At 43.1% G+C, this 21,695-nt stretch overlaps 1 protein-coding gene across 1 annotated transcript in view; it reads right to left on the bottom strand.

The window, feature by feature from the left end:
- Window positions 1-5,368: 5,368 nt before the first annotated feature.
- SCML4 (Scm polycomb group protein like 4) overlaps window positions 5,369-21,695 on the bottom strand; it is a 43,141-nt gene continuing 26,814 nt past the window's right edge. Inside the window, exons 5-7 of the mRNA XM_071429920.1 lie at window positions 18,720-18,992; window positions 10,541-10,686; window positions 5,369-6,297 (exon numbers count right to left, since the gene is read on the bottom strand). Coding sequence (XP_071286021.1) covers window positions 6,172-6,297; window positions 10,541-10,686; window positions 18,720-18,992 — 545 coding nt within the window. The 3' untranslated portion in view covers window positions 5,369-6,171. The remainder of the gene's footprint in view (window positions 6,298-10,540; window positions 10,687-18,719; window positions 18,993-21,695) is intronic.

Genomic DNA, 21,695 nt, shown 5'->3' with positions numbered 1-21,695 from the left:
CCACCTCAGCCTTTGCCTCAGGAACATGTGGAAATCTCCCAGTACAGTCATGTTTGAATCAGTGCAAGTTTCTGCCTAGTGGCACAGCTGAAATCCTCAGGGCATGGGCTTTGGTTTGCTCCAAAGTGGAAAACCCAAACCACCTTCCATTAAACTCATAGCTAAAATGCAAAGCTAACAGGAGAAGGTGTTGGGGTCAGGTAGAGGTGCAGCTGGAAGAACTCTGTTCCAGTGAGCTAGCAGCTCTCGTGGGAGCAGGGGAGAGGGGGCTGGCCAGCAGCGGCTGGTCTCTGCTCTTTAGAAGAGAGGATGAAATAGCTTGTTAGGCTCTGGTTACTATGGGATATGGCTGAAGCTTGACCTGCTTTATGAGCCAAGCCCCATTCTTATGAATTCAATAGAAAAACTTATGCAGACCTCAGTGGGACCTGGGTTTGGCCTAACATGCTTTATTTAGAATCTTGAGTGAGGGAAACATTTTTCTTTAGATTACAGTTGAAGGATTCTTGGGTTTCAGCTTAAGTCTTATGGTGGCAGGGTATTGCACACTCATATTTCTTTCTTTTTCTTTAATAAATCACTTTTCTCCTGTACTTAGCCTCTGACCAAAACCTGTCTGCTTGAACTGCAATAAACCTGGCTGGTCAATGACATCTTTGCTGAGAGCAGTCTGCTCCAACCACACCATGCACGCACTGGCCGACCCCCAGGCTGCCACATCCCCCCCAGCCCCAACCCCTTTTGTTCCAGGTACCTGGTGGGGAGCAGAGGCTTTGGGAACGAAGGCAGACAGAGACTGTAAATACATCTTTCTGTAGCTGCACTTCTGAGGCACAGGGATTTGCTGGAGCTGGGGCCAGAATGAGCAAGCTGTGCTCGAATCTATTGGATTTGTGAAGTACAGATGTGATAATTCCGCTGCAACCACAAAAGAATTTACAACAGGAAGTGTTGCAGCTGTTGCTTATTAGCATTAGTACAAATTATGTGAAGCAAATTGTTAGCAGTCATGTTTCCATGATATTTAACTCATGGCAGTGAATAAAAGTGATTCTTTCTCAAGGAAAATTTTAGATTTCCAAGGGAATCAAATTCCAATTGTCCATGAAGGGAGCATGGATTGGAGAACAGCATGCAACTCCTTCAAGGCATCAGAGGCAGTGTGTGCAGCGACATGCTTGCCTTCTCTGGTAAAGGTGTGTGAATTCAGGACCATATTTCTTGGTGAAAGAAGGAAAATTCCTATGGCTCCCTATGACCCAGTTACCAGTGGCAAGGTGCGCTGGTGTCATGTTTTAACTCCACCTCAGCCAAAAATCAGCACATTCTGCCCCATTGTGGAGCTGCTGAGTAAAGTTCTGCCCACAGAAGTGCCTGGAAAGGGAAGGAGGATCTTGCTGACCTGCTGTTTCCCTGAATTTTTACCTTCAATGTGCCTGTTATGACATACTTCCCTAGCAAGCCCAAGCCTGTTCACGTGGAAGCAGCCTGTGCCAGCAGAGCAGTTCCCTAACACAAGCTCAAGAAGGTGGATTTGGAGACAAAATCCACACTGCAACAGACTGAATGTGCAACTGACTGAAGGTGCAGACTGAAACGTTGGGGTGCAACCTGCATGTGTCTGACAGGAAAATCCCCCAGACCAAATCCCTGGGCATGACACCTCTCTCCAGCCAAACCAGTTTCAAACCAGAGGAGCAGCTGATTTTGGTCCTTCCATGCCTTCTGCCTTGCTGGATCAGCCAGCAGCAGGCAGTCCTTTCAGACACCTCCCCTGTCTCCCTCCTTGCTGCTTTGGGAAGAACCAGCAACTGGCTCTGTGGAAGGAGGCTGTAGGTCGGAGAGGGGAAGGACCTGAAAAGCATTTAATTTTAATTAATATAAAGGGGGCATTTAATTCTTGCCTCCCTTTCCGGTGCAGAGGGAGGATCAGTTGTATCCAGGCAGATGTCTGACCCTGGAGATGCTCCTCTGTGGGGTGAGCTGAGGGGCCATTCACAGGCTGCTTGAAGGACCTGGGGGATCTCCCTCGTGGTGTCTTTCTTTCAGACAGAAGCTATTCAAATGAAAAGAGAGAGTAGGCAGGCAAATAAAGAAGGCACTAACTAATTAACTGAGAGTTTTGAGTATGTTTTGGGGCTGTAAGAGCTGAGATTCCTCCCTGAGATTGCTCAGTCCCCAAACAGTGCAGCCAGTGATGGGGGGCGCTGCATCCATGGGCAGGAATGAGCCATGGGGTGGCTGTGCCAGGGCGAGAGGAAGAGCCGCCCAGGGCTGCTGCAGCCAGGACCAGGCTTCAGAGGAGGGTGTGGGCTCCTGCTGCTGATCCAACAGCAGCATTCTTTCCACACAAAAACTTTATCAGCCATTTTCTTGTTGTTTTACAAATTATTGCTGGTTTTGCTAATAATGTTCCATTAAATTTCTCACAGCCATCCGTTCTTTACAAAGGCATGAAGTGTAACTCATGAAGACTGCTGACAAGCTATAGAAATCCAGCCATCAGTTTAAGGCCAATAACAGCCCAGAGTGATGCTTTACATGCCCGTCCCAAGGGTGCCTGCCTGCATGAATCACACTGAGCAAAGCTGCTGACGCTGCAAAGGCTGCTGCACTCCTCTGCCTGCCAAGCAAGGCAGTGGGCTCAGAGAGGTGGAGGCATTCCCAGAGGCATTTCTTGAAATGCAATTAGGTCTGGCTGGGGAGGGAGGCATTTGCTGGTGCGAGAGAAGAGGCAGGTGGATGGGAAGCAGTGAGGCTGGCCAGTTCTGGCAGCTGAGGCTGAGCTGGTGAGCCATGGTAGATCCAAGAAGATGGTGTGGCAGGGAGCACTGGCTCTGTGCTCCCAATACCCTGTAACCACCACTCAAGCACGGGAGGAATGGTCCCCAACTCCTTGGATTTCAAGTGCTTGCTTTTTTAAGGGAAAAAAAAAAAAAAGTGAAAGCTCACAAAGAATTGAAACTGCCTGGAGCAACCAAAGTGCCTTTTGATCCAACTACAAGTGCTTAGAAGAAGAAAAGAGGCGCATGTGTTACTTTTAAAGGTATCACACATCCACCCACCTGTTGGGAAAAAAATACAACTGGCTGGCTACAGTCTGAAGGGAGAGCTGTGAAAGGAATAGCAAGCAAAGTAATTTCTACAGGCAAAGCTTAAAGCAGCAGCCAATGGAGAAGCAGCTGACATGCATACTCTGGTTCTTTAGTGCCTGTTCTGAGGAGACAGCCTGACCCCCTCAGCACAGCAGAGCTGCTTAATTATCTTCACTGACAAGACTTGAAAGATAAAAATTAGGTACAATTTCTATATTACAGCGATTGCAATAATGTTTGTCTCCTAATTGCCTCTCAAGTGAAATAAAACAAAACAACATCATGCCATGAGGAAATTTTGTCATAAGCATTACTTACATGTAAAAGGACTCCAATAACTGTCTCCCCTGTGAAAAACAGAACATTAAATACCATGGCCTGGACGGCCCTTAGTGTATCTACAAGTGTGATATCAAATGAGATGGCACCACTGACTGTGTGTGTCAGGTGCATACATGAAAACCATCTCAGCATGTTAAATCATGTGCATGAACATCATTTCCACCATGGAGTCTCTTCACACTGTGTTGTCATGATCAGCCCCCTCAGCTGTAACATCCAGAGTAGGGGCAGGGAGTGGAAGGAAGGGGTGAGACACAGAACAGAATCAGAAGGCTTCTTGCTGAGGAAAATTGAGTTGTGGGTTGTGGTTTTTTTCTCCCCACTCTCAGAACAAAATGTGAAGTTACAGATCCTCCTGGAAAACACAATCAAATGCAAAAATATTCTTGGAACAAAAATGTTCCACTTCCAAAATGTCAAAATGATGTTTTGACACTACTGAAAGCTGTAGTTTCAGTTAAATAGAATTTAATGTTAGAAAGTGACATGCTTTTATGAAGAGTTTTGATTTTGACAAAGTGGGATTTTCCAGCATTGAAGCCATCTGATAAAGTCTAACAAGCTCTGATTACTGATATATTACAGCAAGGTGGGGTTTTAAGTGAAAGAATTAAAATCCCATTTTGAAAAATGGAGAGAGGTTATCTAAGTTTGTAATTATGAGGGGGAAAAAAAGATTGTTTGAGGACTCTCTGAAGGAGATGTTACTAATGCAGCAAGATTTTTACATGTTTTGGGAATGTAAGAGTGAAAAATGATCTGTACAGGTTTGCTGTTGATGGAATGTCACCTCTGCCTGAACCAGACAGCTGACCAAAGAGATTTCCATTCTTTATACCAGAGACACAAAGTGATATAGGGTCTGTATTACAAGCATTGGCATGTTTAGGGTTCCCTATATTACGTCACTCAACATATATGACTTTTCATTTAACACAGTTCCTCAGCTATTCCTATTTAGGGTATTTCAGCATGCAGACAGGATTTGCTGAAAGCTGGTCAGTCCTATAAAGATCCAATCCTGCACATTTATGACAAGTTTTTTAAGTTAGGAGACTAGTCCCCAGGAATTTAGTGAATGTCTTGTAGGATTTGGTTTCTCCTATTTTAAAGGATTTCCAGGAGCAGGCCTTTGAATGGGTATCTTTTTGTAGGAGTTCTAGTCTATCAACATGCATCAAGTTGAATTTTATTTCATGAGGTATTTTTGGTAACATTCCTTTCTACATAAACAGGGTCAAACAATCTTGCATACTATCAGGACACTGTTTCTCAGTAAAGTTGAGCTAACTAGCTCTAAAATCACCTGCATGACTTACAAACACTTGCTACCTCTCCCTGTCATGCACTACAGGTTTGAACTGCATGGATGTGTCCCTTCATAGTCATCCTTTGTGGATGAAAACAAGGACATACTCATTCCACAGATTCATACACATTCCTCAGCCTGAGACCTGTTTTGTCCCCCTCAGTTACATGGCGTGTCAATAAGCACCTTTTAGATTTGTGTAAGAGGCAGAAGTGAATTTTTAACTCACTTGAGACAGAAAGTCCAACACATTTGTCTGTGTACTGAAAGCCACAGCGCAGTCAGGAACCAACCCTATAGCATTTATCCTGGCCCTTTGCAAAGTGCACAGGAGGAACAATCCCACCCGGCTTCCTCATTTTTTAAAGATGCAAACAAAACCAAGCGCAGGAATTCAGATTTCTCCTGGAGTGGCACGGAGTGTGCGGCAGACAGGCGGCTCAGGGAGCGGAGCTGACAGCTGTGCGCGCCAGACACCGTGGGAGCCGTCCGTCCATCCATCCATCCATCCATCCATCCATCCATCCATCCATCCATCCATCCATCCATCCATCCTCCCTCCCACCCCCCTTCGGCGTGACGGGAAACATCCTGCCACAAACTCTCCCTGCGTTCGGGCTCCTCTAGGATGAATTATCTGTGAACGGCGGCGGGAGCATCCTGCTGGGAGCCCGCGATTCCTGGGCAGTATTTACGGACGGGCTCGATAGGAGTCATGACGGTCAAAGCTGCAGAGCACCGCAGCACAGAGCTCAGCCACAAGTCTGCTAGGGCTGCTCCCTCTAGCGGGATAAAGTTCTTCAGCTGGGGGAAAAGCCTTCCCCTCCCTCTTTTTCAAAATTATTTCTTCTTATTATTTTTTCTCCCCTCCTTTTCCTTGATCTTGTTTGTTTGTTTTTCAGTTGTTTAAGTGAATAATTCAAGTTTTCCGGATAGTGCAAGACACGGGGCACTTTCCATCAGACGACAGGTGACCAAAGGCTGCACTTTTCCAGCCCTTTTTAGGGTGGAGCATGGAGAGTGGAGCTTGTGCCCAGGCAATGCAGGTCAGCGATTACTCTTCAGAGGCGGCAAGTGAGGGACTCTTGGTTTGCCTTCTAGCAGTCCTATGCATATGCTGTAGCTGTGTTTGGTTTTGATTTCCCACTTCTGGTTACAAAAATAGGACTTACTATAATCATAATAATATTAATGATACAAAATAATTATTGTAATTATATACTTTTTGGCAAATTATTAACACAAAGCAGCCCAAAAAGATCCCACTGGATTAAAAAAAGGTGACAATGCACAAATGTTAAAAAAGACTAAGTCTTTGATAAAAAAGAAGGAAAAGCAATCTGCAAATGAATGCATTTCTGTAAGGCAACGTTACCTTTAGTCTTCCATCTAGATTTAGCTCAGATTCTGTTGTTCAAGAAATTATTAGAACTTGGCTTGCTTGAGCTTATCAATGTGGTAACACAGTTTCAGTGCTGGTCCCAATTTCAGCCCCAGGTATTTCATGATCATGTCACTTTTCAGCAGTAGCAAAGCATTGCCATCAATTTCCTGGTATCAAAAGAGAGGAAGAGAATCAAGATGTGTTAACCCCCCTTTAAGTGCTGTCCTGACACATTAAATAAGGTGAATTAGAAACAGCGTGTCATTTAGGGTAGAGCTACCTGAAATGTCATGCATTTTGAAATTTCATTAAAAAAATTGAAATCTGAGATGTGATAGGAGAAAGCCATAAAGGAAGGTTTAATTAAATACTACTTTTTATTCTTCAAGGAACTATAAGATTAGTTTAGGTTTTCAATTTATTTTGCAATTAAAAGTAGAATTTTTTAAAAATCAGTGTTGCTCTAAGTACAATTCTGAGAAAAGCCAGTCAGCCTTGAGAGAAAGGTATGAATGATGGAGACAGCAAAGGATGTAGCCATATTAAACTGCTAAGAGAAGACCTCTGGATCTCAGTTTCAGCTTTGTCCCCAGCTATTTGTGGGTTTCACATATCCCCAGTATACTTATACTCAGTGATGCAAGTATATGGTATACGTGCATGTGCATATATATATATATATGGTTTTTTCTCAGATTCAAGACAGTAATAACTTGCTTATTTAATTGCATTTATTATTAAATTTGCTAGATTTTAATTTAACCCTCATGCAAATGGAGTAAATTGCCACCAAGCTCAGCTGTTTATCCCAGAACTTTTGGCTTGAAAACCTTTTGAAATTACAAAGTACTACTGCAAAAGAAGCCTGAACCCACAGTGAAACAGACTCTCCTTTACTATGGGCTGTAGACCACAGATGCTTTCAGCTGTACTGTTCTTCCTTGGACCCAAAGCCTGCCTGTTTTTTCCTGAGTCTATCAGTGGATCTGCCAAAAAATACTACCTATTCCCACAGCTTCCAGCACATTTACATACTTGAAGTGTCAGAGCTAAAACATCACAAGTGCTATGTGTGTGTGCAAACACATACACAGATACACACACACCAACACTGTCTACACTGTGTTCTATGGTTTTGATGGCCAGATCTTTCCACTGTGATCCATTGCCTACTTATTAAGCAATGCTATGGATCCTAATTTGCCCTGATCATTATTATTCCATTCACTAGGTGATTTATCTGATGAACAGTTAAGGTCACTTTCTGATTAACTCAATCAATTAATGCTCCTCATTTTGCAACCCCCACTCTATCCATAATAGAAACTCTCTCCACCTCCCCGCTCTCCTTGCCATTATTTTAAGGAAGCTAATGTAAAGTGAGAATAAGTGTTACATAGAATTACAATTTGCATAAGAAATAAAATAAGAACTCCTTTAACTGTGGTGCCATAGGGTAAAAACACTGTCAAGGGTCAGGTGTGGAGGCAGCTGCTTCTAAATGTTGAGTTCAGCATTTTATTATTTCCATTATTATTACTGTGTAGGGGTCAAGATTAAACTCCATGACAATAGTATGCCAGAGGGAGCATTCATATCCAATTAAATAGCTCATATTAGCCATTTCCCTGTGCAGATTCTTGGCTTGAGTTCTTTACAGTACTACTGTGTCAGCCCTTTTAAAAATAATTTTAAGAAAGAAGACTTTGATAACGCGGCTCCCACATGTACATTAGCCCCAGCAGATTTTGAGGTCTGGAACTGGTAACATTCAGTGCTGTCAAGGCCACCACCTTTCCCCTCCTCCATTTCCTTTCCCCCAATCTTTCTGCCAAGTCTTTCCTGCGGATGGAGTCTCCATGGGATCTCACACGGTGCTGCTGCAAGGTCCCTGGCCAGGGCAGCGGCTCCTTTCCGTGAGACCAAAAGCTCCATCAGTGATGAGCTCGGCTGTCCTTGGCACACAGACCTGCTGACAGAGCAGGGAACAGCTGATGGAATGTGCAGGAAATTTCTCAGTCTTTGGCGGACACTCTTAGGAGCTACCTGTGACAGAGCTCCTCAGGTGTCTTGGCAAGAAGCAAAGCTTCTGTTCCTGGTGGGAAGAGCAGACAGAGCCAGGACATCCTGCAGCACCTTTTGGGGCAGTGAAGGATGTGGGCTTCAGGCTGGAAGAGCCGGCTCTGTGGACTGAGGTCAACACCCAAATGGCCTGGTAGAGCAGTAGGGAAGCACACTGCCCACGTTCAGGATACATTCTGCAGCTGTTTTCTTCCTGCTGGTCCCAGCAGCCTCTCTCTCCCAGCTCACATGAGCTGATTGCCAAAGCAACTATTTCAGGCGATAGCTGGGCCTTGTCAATGACAGTAAGTGCTTCTAAGTAAATTATGCACCTGCTCCATGGAAAGATTGAACATACAGGAAGATATGGCTGAGGTTAATGGACTAATCACTTGTCACTCACCCCTGGGGTCTTTGTGCTAATCCAGATGAGGTTTGAAGGCTGAAAAATTGCAGGGATATATATAACTCAAAAGTGTAATTGAATTGAGTTGTGTGGCAATCATACCCAGGTTCTCACACCTATGGCATATTTTACAAGGAAACCAATGATAAGTAGAGCCCATGGGTGCTGGGTGTGCAACAAAGGATGACAGGGACAGTCTTTAGTGGCAATTTAGCTTGATCTCTTTGGTCACAGAGCAGCTGCAGTATCATGGCATTCTCCAGTGCAGCTGGCCCATGACTGCCTGGAGCGTTCCCAGGCCCTGCTGCTGCATAAAAGCACACTTTGCTACAAATGGGAACTCGACAAAATTAGTGCTTTTGCACTCTCCATATTTACAATAAAAACTTTAAAAGTTGGGGGTTTTCCCTTTGGGATATACCTATATGCCTCAGACGGTGTAAATTCTCACTCTCTTGCATGAAGATTTTCTCTTGACGCACAGCCCCTTCTGATATTGTCAGAAACTCATTTTATTGCAAGGTCCTTCAAATCTGAAGGTGCCTTATTTATCTGCCTGGTTGCCCACAGGACCAATATAGGCCATGCTTTCATTATCAGCTTATAAGGCAGAAGGCAGGAAAGGCAGGCCAGCACCTAACCTGTACCTGCAGATTTGGCCCTACACTGCCGTGCCTGCTGTTGTTCTCATCCCACAAACCTGTCTACAGAATGGCAGATGGCCCCAATACCTTCCTAGGGTGAGCAGACACCAGGGCCTGTGGTACCATCTTCATTTTCAGCTGCTCCTCAGCCACCTCCTCTCCTGTATCTGGAAACTCTGAAGGCAGAGTGTAGCTGGAAGTGCATTTACCTCCCTCAGCTCTCATTCCTCAGCTCTCATCTGCAGCTCCACAGCTCCACTTGTCTTTGCCGGCATGGGGTCAAGGAATGATCAAGCCCTCTTGTTGTTTCTGCAGCACTGGGGGTGCTGGTCAGCACTAAGGGCTGGAGAGCAATTCTCATTTAGACCTAGGTCCAGGCACTTACATGAAAACTTATGACCCCCAGCCAAACACAAACAAGTCACTTCTAGGGTAGATTCCATTTTTCATAGCCAGACTGAATTGATTAAGGAGAGATGGGGAAAGCAAAAAATGCTAATAGATACATTGGTGTCAAGTCCATACACAGCAGCAGAAAAAGAAACTCCAGATCAGACAAGTTTCCCCTTTACTAATTAAGAATAATAAAATTTCCATCACTGGAGGTTAGCCTCACAAAAGCAACTATCATATCCTCTAGAGAGTCAGCAGGTATGTTACATTTAGTTATGTAGTTACATAATACTGAGGGGAAAAAGATTAAAATATTGGCTGGTTTGGGTTTCTCCTGCTAAATATCTAGAGACACATAAAAAATGCTCTTCAGAGAAGAATCATATATATCCTGAGAAAAAAGTTGTCATTGAAACGAGGCTTTTTTGTGCCAATCTGACAATGAAAAATGAGCACCAGATCCTCAGTGCTTTCTCCAAGGCTTGGCATAGAAACAGTTTATGCTGGAGTAGCTGGGAATAAACAGTGAGCATTTTCTAAAGACACTGTTATGGTTTCCCCATTGAAGTATAAATGAATGCAGTAGCATAATATAGCACAAAATAGAGTGGAATGGAATGGAATGGAATAGAATAGAATAGAATAGAATAGAATAGAATAGAACAGAACTGTTTCAGTTGGAAGGGACCCACAATGATCTAGCCCGTCCTGGTGTTTAACCACCATCTCAAGGGATAAGTGAAATTCTTCTGCCCAAACTCTCCAGAGGTGCTGAACTCCTGGCCAGGCCCTGCATTCAACCTGGTTGAGGAAGCCCAAGGCAGTTGAGGGGCTGTGTGTGACATGTGCTGGCTGTCTCTTGTGACTTAAATCACCGAGGGGTGGTAAGGGTAGCCTCCTACATACGTGTTTTCTGAAGAGCTCCACATGAGGGCCTAAAGCCTGAGGGTCTGCATCCTTCACAAACCACACCACATCCTCCACCGTCCAGGTCAAAGGATTCTTGCTTGATGGCCGAGCTGCATCTTGTTGTTCAGGTGAAGGACTTGAGGCTACGGTACAAAAAGCCCACAACACTGCATTACAATGGCACCCAGAGCTTTCCTCAGTTTGGGATTGTGAGTGTGCAGGGCTTTGGCAGCCTCACTGCAGCCCTGGACATTGGATCTCTGAGTGCAAGTACTGGCCTGAGATGGTGGCATAGGGGAAAAAGGGGACTTGCAGGAGTTTCCAATCTGATTGCTTATTGGAAGACATGATCCCAGCTGGTGAATAGTGTTTAAAAAACATGAAACCCTTGGGTCCCTGCAGGAGAAGGAAAAATGTGCTAGCTGCCAGGCTCTTAAACCAAGCTGCCCCTGCTGTCTGATCTGCAGCAGCAGGGATCTTGGCTCAAGAAGACACTACACTCACACCTGGAGAGAAAAGTTCTTCAGCACTAAACAAAGGAGTTTGCCATTGAATGTGAAGGCTAGAGGATAAAATCGGGATTTAGCAAACAGGGTTTTTAATTTGCATTCAGATATTCATACTTCTTTTAGAGCTTAGCCGAAGGTTTCAGTCCGTATCTTCCTAATCTTAGACTCTCACAGAGCTGATGGTCCCCAGTGAATGCCAATTTGGGAAGTTACTAAAACATGTGAAGATGAACATCGCACATGTGACTTTTTAATGGTATGACCCCTCAATGATTTAAGGTGACTTCAGCTTGCTGTAGCTTTAAATCAAGTGAATAAAGGCACATTGAAATGAAAGTGCATTTATGTTTTTATTCTTAGTCTCTGCAGAATTATAAATCTCAATCTCCACCTGAATATAATTTGTACCCCCTCTTATCCTGCTTTTTACAACAAGAACTATATTATGCTAGGCTATAGGAAAGCTGTTTCCATTTGTTTATATCCACACCAAGCAAACTTTGCATTAGCAGGCAGCAGCACACAGATGCATTAAATGTTACTTGCTCACATCTGCTCATCTCTTTCTGTCAAAGCCCGGTTTTTAATGAGAGAAGTGCAAATGGAAAGCAAGTACACACTGCAGAATACCAGAAATCAAACAGAAGAGTGTGTGTAGAGGGAGATCACAGACACCTAAACTAGAGCCTGGAAATGCCCCAAGTAGCCAAGAGGCAATCCCAACTGCTGAGGAGAGAAAGGATGAGCTCTCCAGAGAAACACTGAGCTTACAAAGACAGATGAGACGTGTGAAAATCTCCATGCATGACTCCAAACACAATCCTAATGCATGTGAGTAAATGTGGGTTTGGGACTTGTGTAGATTGTCATTCCATTGACTTCAATAGAGCTCTGGTGATTTGTATTAGCTGAGACTCTGCCCATATACACCCAATAATGGGTTTATGTGCATATTTGTCCTTTTTCCCTTGCCACCATGCTCATCTTACAGTATAATGTAACGAGATGTATTTGCAGTTACTCAGAATGAACTCCAGAAAGCAGCAGTGCTATGAATGTGCAAATCTGGTCGATGGTTTTCATAATGAGATGAGATGTAAATATCATGATAATTGCACTCTCATTTGCTAAGTCACTGTTCTGGATACAAAGGACAAGGAACAGCCGCAGGTCCTTTTAATTAGACAGCAAGGACCGGTGTTTGTATGGACTCAGGTGACCCTGGGCTCTGCTCACAGAATAAATGCAATACACAACGGTACAGACACCATCTGGAGCCTTTGGCATGAAACAATGAAGACAGAGAGTGCAAAACAATGAACAGGGTAGTCTTGGCTAACCCCTGAATCATCAGTAACAATAAGGAACTCTGTCAGGGACAAGTGGGAGAACTGAGATTTGTCTTGGAGATACAGGGGTATTTCTCCCCTTCATGGTCAGTCAATGGTTTGGATGAGAGCTGATGTGTGGAGGCATTGGGCACTGCATCACCTCAAACCAAAGGTCAGGAAAAAGACCAGGCTTTTGCAAATTAGTCAGAAAATAGAGAGAGGAGAGAAAGGTTTGGCTGTGAACAAAAGACTGCAGAAGTTTCTCGGCTACTGCCACAACGTGGTCAGGGGAAATGTGCCACTGCTGAGGAGAATATTTTTTCCCTTTAATTGGTATAAATGTAAGGAAAGCCCAGAGGACTTAGCCTGGGATTTACACCAGGAACAGAAAGGGCAACCTGCAGCCCCCTGATTCCTGCCTGCAACCTGCCCAGGAAAGGGCAAAGGGGAGCAGAGAGCCCCAAGTGCAGCTGGGAGCCTTCACAGGTATTGGAAGCATCTGTAATAAAAGGAAGGGGGATGAGAAGAAAAGGTTGAAATGACAGGGGGAATCTATTCAGTCCTTTGCAATCTAGCAATCAATAGCATAAATGTGATTTCTGAAAGACAAATATATAAATGACCTTTCTAAAGAGACTGCATGGCTAGAACTCTTCCAGACCCTAGCAGGTGAAGATAACCCTTTCAAATCCATGCCTGAGGGATAGTATAATATCATAATATACAAACAAGCATTATGTGTCAATATTAATTCTTAAAATACTTTATGTACCTACCTAGTATCAAGTTTTGGATTCTTTGCTGCTTTTTCATTAATTAAGGTGTGTTAATTTACTTGTGTGAAAGGAGCTACCTTTAAATGTTATTAATAAAACTGAGATCCCCCCAGTTTGCAGCAAAATGTCAGGTTTTAGCTGATGAGTCTGGAAACAATCTGGTTTTCCATATATGTTATCATTTATTTTGCTGATTAATTTATTTGGCTTTTTAATTTTGTAGTTTACCCATCTGAGTGTAATTTCTCAATTTACAAAAGAAAATAGATCATCTCATGTCTACACAAAGGCCTGGGGTTTCTTTCAATAGCATCACTTTGGTGAAAGATCATATGAAGCACAAAAGTGTTTGATGGCGGCAGGGCAAGTGCTATACATTCTTTTCATATCTGAAGGTATTCACACTTAACCTAAGAATTAGATAAATGAGGAAGTCTCATGTCTCCTGGGTATCCTATGCCATCCTGTCATCAGAATTAATCAAGATGATAATGAATACTCAGATTACAAAGAGATGGGAGTGCTTGCGACCAATAATTATTTTTAGAGATCATAATCTAGGTCAAATCCAATTTCCTGTTTTTGACAGGTGGCAAAAATTTGTCAAATTAATGGAATGAGATATGGAAATTTAGGTAATCAGAGGGAAGCACTTTCCCCTCCTGCCTCAAACATTATTGGGGAAGGACAGTGAAGAGGTTCCTTTGCAAGGGAACATCTCCAGGCATCCCAGTCAAGACCATTGCCTACACAGAAACAGCTGGAACTACCAGGTCAGTGGCAAAAGCTGAGTGAAGCTGAGGGAAAGAGGTGGCCTGGCTCAGTCTGAGTTTTCACCCCATACTTTTCTCTGCCACTCATCTCTAACCTCTGGACCTTCCTGAGAAGGAGAATGGAGACAGAGCCAACAGCCAAATGGCTGCAGAGGCATGACAAGGAAATAAAATGCTAAAATGGAGTTAAACCTGTAAAAGAAGGAAAGACAAATAACAGACTCCCTAAATATGTTCTTGGCAAACAAACAGAGCCCAGAGGGAATACAGTCATTGATAGATAAGAGTGGAAAGGGAGTGACAGATGAACTTTAATATTGCTGCAGGCCTAAATGATTTCTTTGCCTCAGGGGAAGGGGGTGGGAATGAAATTTTAAAAGGTTCTCTCTGATTGCACTGGAGCAGATAATAAGGAGTAGCAGATCTACTGAAACTAAGCAGAAGTAGCAGACCCTCAAAGGTGCAGAGGAATGGGAATTATTTTAAAAAACAAACCACCCTCCACTACAAACAAGGAAAGGAGGAAGGCTTTAAGATACTTTTCTAAAAATCTAGGGCACACCAAGCAGGAGAAGAAGAGATGCACAGACAAGCAGGGGACTGGGAGAACACAACTACAGGATATTTGGGGCAGGGCAGGGTGTTGACAAGCCACAATCAGCAGAGAGCTCTGCAAAGAAGATCAGGCTCAGCACATCTGTTTGCACTGGCCGGCGCTGGCAGGACACGTCGGGCACCACCTGCCTGATGTCCTCCGCCTTGCAAGGCGTCCCAGCAGAGTCCCTGTCCCAGCGGGGTGGCAGCTGGGGACAGAGTCCCTGTCCCAGCGGGGTGGCAGCCGCTCCCGCTGGCAGCACCGTGCGGGGGTGCAGCACCGCAGGTGCTCCTCGCCCGCCGCAGGAGCAGCCAGCATCCACCTGCATGAGACGTGGATATTAAATATTTATCCGGGCTTTTCTTGCTTTGCCTCTCTTTTGTAGGTGAAATAAAAAGGCAGCTCGCTGGAAGCACTGAAACTTTCAGACTGAAATGTCCTCAAAAATTAGCAGGCAGGATGTATTTGCTGAATACAGTGCTGAAGCTCACAATGCCATCAGCAGCTCCTTTGCCTTGGGGCAGTGCTGGCTCTGCCCCCAGTGAGCTGCTTGCAGCATTATTCTGGAAAAAGAGAAATTTCAACTACCATGTCCCCAGATGTTTTCAGAAAATATGTGTACTAATAAGCAGGACTGCCCCTTTAACAAAGACCCTCAGGTGATAATAATTAACTGCTAATACTGGATAATAAAATCTCCATAAAAATAACAAGCTACAGGGCGAGGTTAAGGTTATTATATTGTGGTTGAATACGCAATTCTTCATACTTGGGATAAAAGCTTTGTCTGTTATGTAAGCAGGCTTGGAAAGGTTTATGATGTCCTTGACCATTCCTTCCCCAATTTAAAAGCTTCAGTTTGGCAAATGATGACAGGAAAGTGCATGTTTATCTCTTTGCAGCCCCAACTGGCTTTCTGAAATGAGATTTTTTTTACATATTTTTTTCAGAATTTTTTTGCATAATCAAGGAGAATTAGGCATCAAGCTTCTGATCGCATTAATGAGAGCTTTGAGGTTTAATCTCATCCATTCCACTTAAAAGACATGTTCTGCTATGCACTGAGATATGTTTTATGATTATGGCTTTTTCCATGATATTTGCCCACCATGATAAATAAGGCAAGCTATTTTTCAAAACTATCCATAAATAAACAGGATTGGTTTGAGGTTTCAGAGATAAATTCTTCCTCTTTTTAATGAGACGGTCTCTGCCTCATAAGTATACAAACTGAAGAGGATAAGAACAGAGACTGACATGCTCCACTTACTCATCTTTGCTTACTTATGATTCAGCAACATATAAATTATGCCTAGAAAGAAGAAAAACACATGCACAGATTGTTAGGGACCTTGGCAGCAAACCCTGTATGGGTTTGTATGTAGGCAAACCCTACACCCTACCTCTACGCTATCACCCATGGTAGACCCTAATCTATAATGGGTGATATCAGGACTAATAAATGCCTAAGAATTAGGAAAACCCCAACAACATAAATTAATCCAAAACCATTTTAATGATGGTCACTGCATGCATTTCTGTTTTAGGAAGCCTTTAGTGTTGAGCTGGCCAAATGACCTAGAGACCTCAGAGGAGCTAGGCTATACAAGTGTCAAATGATTGTCACATAAAAATTACTAAGCTGTTTTGGGATGAGTTCTGTTCCAGGTAGTATAAATAGCAGTTTCAAGTCACTTGTGACTGCTTCAGAGGCACTCATGTCATGGATGCCTGGTTCAAAACCAATCTCTCCCTCTTTGCTCCTCAAAGTGCTTTTAATGGTTTTAAGCCAGAAAAATGCAGGAACCTGTAAAGCCTATTGCATGACCACTGGATGACTTTTTTGTTGATCTAGTTCTGGAAAAAAACATGAGCCCTATTTCAGCCTTCTATTTTGTAAAGACTGCAGATTTTGTGGGAAGTCACGAAAAGAGAGATGGAGGTGTCTCCTGAATTTTAACTTCCTGCTTGGCACTACGTGGAGGTTTCACAAACATTGGCCAAGACTGGAAAACAGTGACATTCAAAGTCTAAAACAAAAAGGGAAAGCAATGCAGCTGAATAAGCTTAAGAAGCTCTGATTTTAAGCTTCAGTCCCTTGAACATAATTTCTGTCCCCTGATACCAAGGGTTTTCTCCACACAACACATTCTTAGGCACAGAAGTTCTGTGTATTCTGAAAATTCACAAAGTATTCAGTAAGCCACCAAGTGATCCAGAAAAAAATATCTGTGAAGGGTTACTATGTATGAATCTACCATCTCTGGCTGAGAAAGTCTTTGAGCCACAAATTCCTGAAGGCAGAGAGGGATGCACCACCATCTCTGCATTTGTCCCTTTCCTTGGGGCACGCTGCTGTTTCCTGCTGGAGACAAGATGTGTGGCTAGACAGACCTTGGCTCTGACCTGCCCTGGCTCTTCATTTGTGCTACAAAGAGACAATGAGGCTCTAAGGAAGTGGTGGGAGAGGGGTAAAGGAATCCTCTGCAAAGTGAGCCCCTTGTTCTCTCAACACCTGATTATGCCACTCTGAAAGGCACTGAACAAGATCTGAAAGAAAATGGCTTTTCATTTCCTTTTCTTTGTAACTAAGGACACCAGTTCCCACCAGTTCCAGTGACAAACTTTTACAAGCTGTTTGCAGAGTATTTCTGTACTATCCACTTTGCTTTGAGTAAAGTTGACTCTGTAAGTAAAGAATGAGATAATTATGAGAACCAAACACTTATCAGTGGTCTCTATAAAAGACTAACATAGGGCTAAACCAGGGAAGCAATTGTGTATAAATAATAGCAAAGTCAGTGATAGTTTTGGGTGGGTATTGAATATCTAAGATGGCAAACTTAGATAAACAAATAAATACAGGGGGAAATACTTGTAATACATATTTTGGAAGAATAATGTCCTAAAATATTAAATAGTTTAAAAAGTTAAAAAGTTAAAAAGTTCAGGAAAAAGAATTAATACAGATGTTGGAGAGTGAGGAATGTGAAAGAATTAAGTAAAGATTAAGCAAAGGATACAAGAAAGAGGCTCTGGAATGGCTTCCAAGCAAGAATATGCAGAGTCAATGGAAGCTTCCAAGGGAAATGCAAGGGCAAAAAGACAGTGTAATGAGATAATGGTAGACAAAGGGGCTAGGGGAACCAGTAATCTAATGCAAATATATCAAGATTTTTAAAAAATAGTACTAGAGTGGCAGTAGATTCCATTAATAAATGAGGAAGGGAAAAAATTAATGACTTTAAAATGGCTGAGACATTCAACCCCTTTGTTATATCTGTCATCAGAATGAAAAATGCATACATGAAGTTTGAATAATTAGTAAGGGGTGAAGACACTGTTGGCATCACTACTGATAAAGACCTGTTGACTGAGAATTTGGAAAATGCAAACAAAGTTAACTGAAGTTCAGCAATAGCTAACCCTTCTGATGAACTTGGGGAATTTCAAGAGGAAAAAAAAATATGGCCACTAGGAACTGTAATGGATGAGTAGAGCAACTGCCCCAGCAAATGGTAACTGAACAAAAATACAAAGAAAGGGAAGAAGAATCATCAAATGCAGTGGTTTCCATCATATTTCTTGAATTTGCAGATAAACTTCTTGTGACTTTGCTTCCTGAAGAATAAAAGAGCCTTAAGCAATAAGCTGAATGATTTTTAAAAACATATGTTTTGTTGAGGAGTCTTTTTCAAGCAAAATCTGGCTTGATACATAATTAAAGGGGCAGGATGGGCACAGAGCTAGGAAGCAAAACCCCTGGGTAAATGCTTTGAGGTAGGCACTAATATTTGGGTTTGCTCTGCATCACCTCTTGTACACAGCTGGTGTCACACAAATAACAGGAACCTGCCTGTAGGCAGTATAAGTTTTTGGGAGGAATGCCTTATATATTAATGTCTTTAATGCTGATAATAACAGGTGTGATTGTCACACAATTATATGTAATGCATATGTTTACATAACAACAGCATTAGAAAACTTCCACCTTTTTACTTATTGGGGAACAGACTGATTTTGTGTTTACACAGGTTATTATTTCCCCTTCTAAATGGAAGCAGGAGTGGTCTGGATGGATTCCATCACAGAACCACCTTACTAATTTTCTTGGGAATTTGGGAATGAGTTAAGACTGCAGCACAGCAGCAGCATAGCAGCACACATTGCTAAATGGAAGGTGGTACATTACCACTTCTTTGGTGGTTTCCTTCAAGATAGGGCCCATTCCTGGTTGGGCTGGAGGTGTGATGCCTCAGCCCAGTAGCTGAGGGCCCCCCTGAAGCCATGTGGGCAGGACGATGGCTGCAGGAGGAAGAGGAGCCTCCAGCAGGGTGTCCGTCTGCAGGACTCTGGCGCACGGTGTACATGGAGCCCGTGGAGCCCAGGGCAGCGTCGGCAGGATCCGCGCTGTACTGCTTCCTGCTTGGAGCATCGGCCAGGTAGTCCTCAGGTAGAACTGTCTCTGCTCAGGAAGACCAGACACAAAACAAACATCAGCAAAACAGAAACTTTTTAAATTCAACCCTTGAAAAAAAAAATTTTTTTAGCCAAAATTCCCTTTTTTTTTTGTCACAAAGTGTAACTCCATTATCAGCTTTCTGTACAGACAGCTGTCCCCAGGAGAGGTCCTTGCTGAGAATGAATAAGCAGTGAAGGGAAACACCACCATTCAAAGTCAGTAGAGTCAGAAGAGGGAAACCATGGCTTGATAATGAGTCATCTGTGTCAGCTCACAATATTATTTTCTGTAAAATCCTGGGCCACTTAGCCCAGGTACAATTGGACTCATGGTGCTCCTCAAATACACCAAGACCAGAGGATTGAAAGGAAGGAGACAGGGGAAGACAACAGGACAGGCAGTTTGTTAGGTTCAAAATGCCTGGCAGCCAGTAGGAAGGAGTGAAGGTAATAAAGCAAAGCATTCTGGCTGCAATTACCAAAATTAATCAGAAGCATCCTCAGCTGCAGACATCCATCAGGCCCAGTATCCCACAAGGATACAGGCTTGATGACTGATGAGCACACCCAAGGTTTTTCATGGACAGTTCTCTGTTATGTGTGAGTCACTTGGACCTGACTCAGGTTCAAATGTGCCAACATCACAGACAACTGCAAACCATTGCTATGATGGTTCCTGTCCTCTCCATTGCAATTTTCACGCTATGTAGGAGCTAAATACCTTGCTTTTCAGATTCCTGGCAATAAACCAAATTTTGCACTTCAAGACCTATTTTGGAGACTTGCACTCCCCTATGCTTGTCTAACACACAGGCATGAGGCAGGTCTAGCTCCAGGTTTTGCAGCACACAGGTATTTTTTGCCATTTCCCCCTTACATTTAGGCTCAGGTTTGTCACTGACATTTCTATGCCTGTGTCACTGACTTCCTCCTCCAGTTTCTTCATATCTGTGTCTTTCCTATTTGCCTTTTTTTTGTCTTCACAAAACATGGCCACAGGGCTTCCTCCTCCTTTTTCTCACCATTCTCCCTACAAGACCAGCCCTCCTGTCACGCAGCCCCAGTATCACTACTGGCAGAGCCTTTGGAAACCTCTGTGAGATCCCAGCCTTCACAGAACCCTGCTGGCAACCTGCACTTTAGAGATTCCCACTGGGTGTTGACACCTGGCAGGCAGGGAGCCCCTAGATTAGAGAAGTGCCTTCCATTGCCCCATGGTATTTTTCTGAGCTGTTGCAAAGGCCACTTTCCTCATCATGAGTACTCTCCCTCCAGAAACATCTGAGCAGGGTGAATTTTCCCCCACAGTATCACACATCAGCTTCCTGGCCTGAGCAACACTCTCCTCCTGATGTGTTATGCAGCCTTATTGAGTAACTAGAAGAATTTGTGCTGCAATTTATGCCATAAGACACAAACTCCATTGCTAATAGATGTTGAGGCTCTATATAACAGAGTATTCCTTTTAATTTACATTTTCACTCTTTTCCTTAAAAAAACCCAAACAACATTACTTGGCAGATGTGTACAGTAGTTGATGGTAAATGGACATGATTTATCTCAGCAACTCAAATACTCAGGAGTTGTGCCATGCCATCATCTTGGCTTGTGTGTCAGGCCACAGCACAGATTTTTGTTACATTGTTCTATTTTATTGCTTCTTTTATAGTTTTGTACCATTCAGGGCCAAGGCTGGACTCACCATAAGGCAACCATCAAATTTGAAGGAAAACTGCAAATGTGAAATTTCCTCACTTTTGGGCATTTGCCTTTGCAACTGCAAGTAACTTTCCTCTAGCAAGGCTTTATTTCCCTTAGATGATTTGGATTCTTACAACATGCATTCAGGTGTCCTGCTGCTTTCTGCCAGGAATTTCTGAGCTTGATTCTCATACAAATACAGATAGGGTGTAATCCAACTGAATTCAAGGGAGTTCAGATAACAAAACACGTAAGAGAAATGGGAATCAGACACTCTGAACCTTTCCCCCTAACCTCCAACAGATGCCAAAATTATATAGTGATTGAGCTAAATACCTTGCTTTTCAAACTCCTCCCAATAAACCAAGGAAAATCCAATCAAGCCTCCTCATTCAAAGGAATTTAATTACTGTGTAGAACACTTGCAATAAAAGCCTCTTATGCATAAAGAAGATGGCTCTGTCTGCTGCATCCTGCCTGCACTGCATGGAATAATTATGCCTCTTGTGAATCATTACCTCTTTATTCCAGGATAAGAATGCTCTTTTAATATGATTACAATATGAAGAAGACATAGACTATCAAAACAACAAACAGCACATTAAAAGAGCCCTGCTAAACAAACAGCATATAGCTTTTATTGCCATGGATGTAAATTACTCCAAAATTTTTGAGCAGACACCAGGGATTTTTTGATGGATGTCAGACTGTCTCAACAGCCTGTGTGAAATAAGACATGTACAGATATCATCTTCCTGTGGAAGGACACCCATGAATTGTGTACAAGACTACAACAAGGAGCCAATCTCTGTCAGATCTCTTCCTAACTTTTCTTGATCTAGATCAATTTATTCCACATCTCTGCTTTGGGCTCCAGAATGGGAATGATGATGCCTATTGCCATGGAACAAGCCAGAGCCTCCATTCACTACTGCATGAAACATCCCACAGTGGAAGGTGCTCCGGGAATTTGAAAAGTTATATTAATGTCTTCATGGGACCAAGG

Source organism: Agelaius tricolor, unplaced genomic scaffold (genome assembly GCF_023055355.1).
Source record: "Agelaius tricolor isolate 1412-34295 unplaced genomic scaffold, bAgeTri1.0.p SCAF_1, whole genome shotgun sequence".
Taxonomy (NCBI): Eukaryota; Metazoa; Chordata; class Aves; order Passeriformes; family Icteridae; genus Agelaius; species Agelaius tricolor.
The sequence above is the reverse complement of the archived record's forward strand: the minus strand, read 5'-3'. Positions and strand labels throughout refer to the sequence as shown.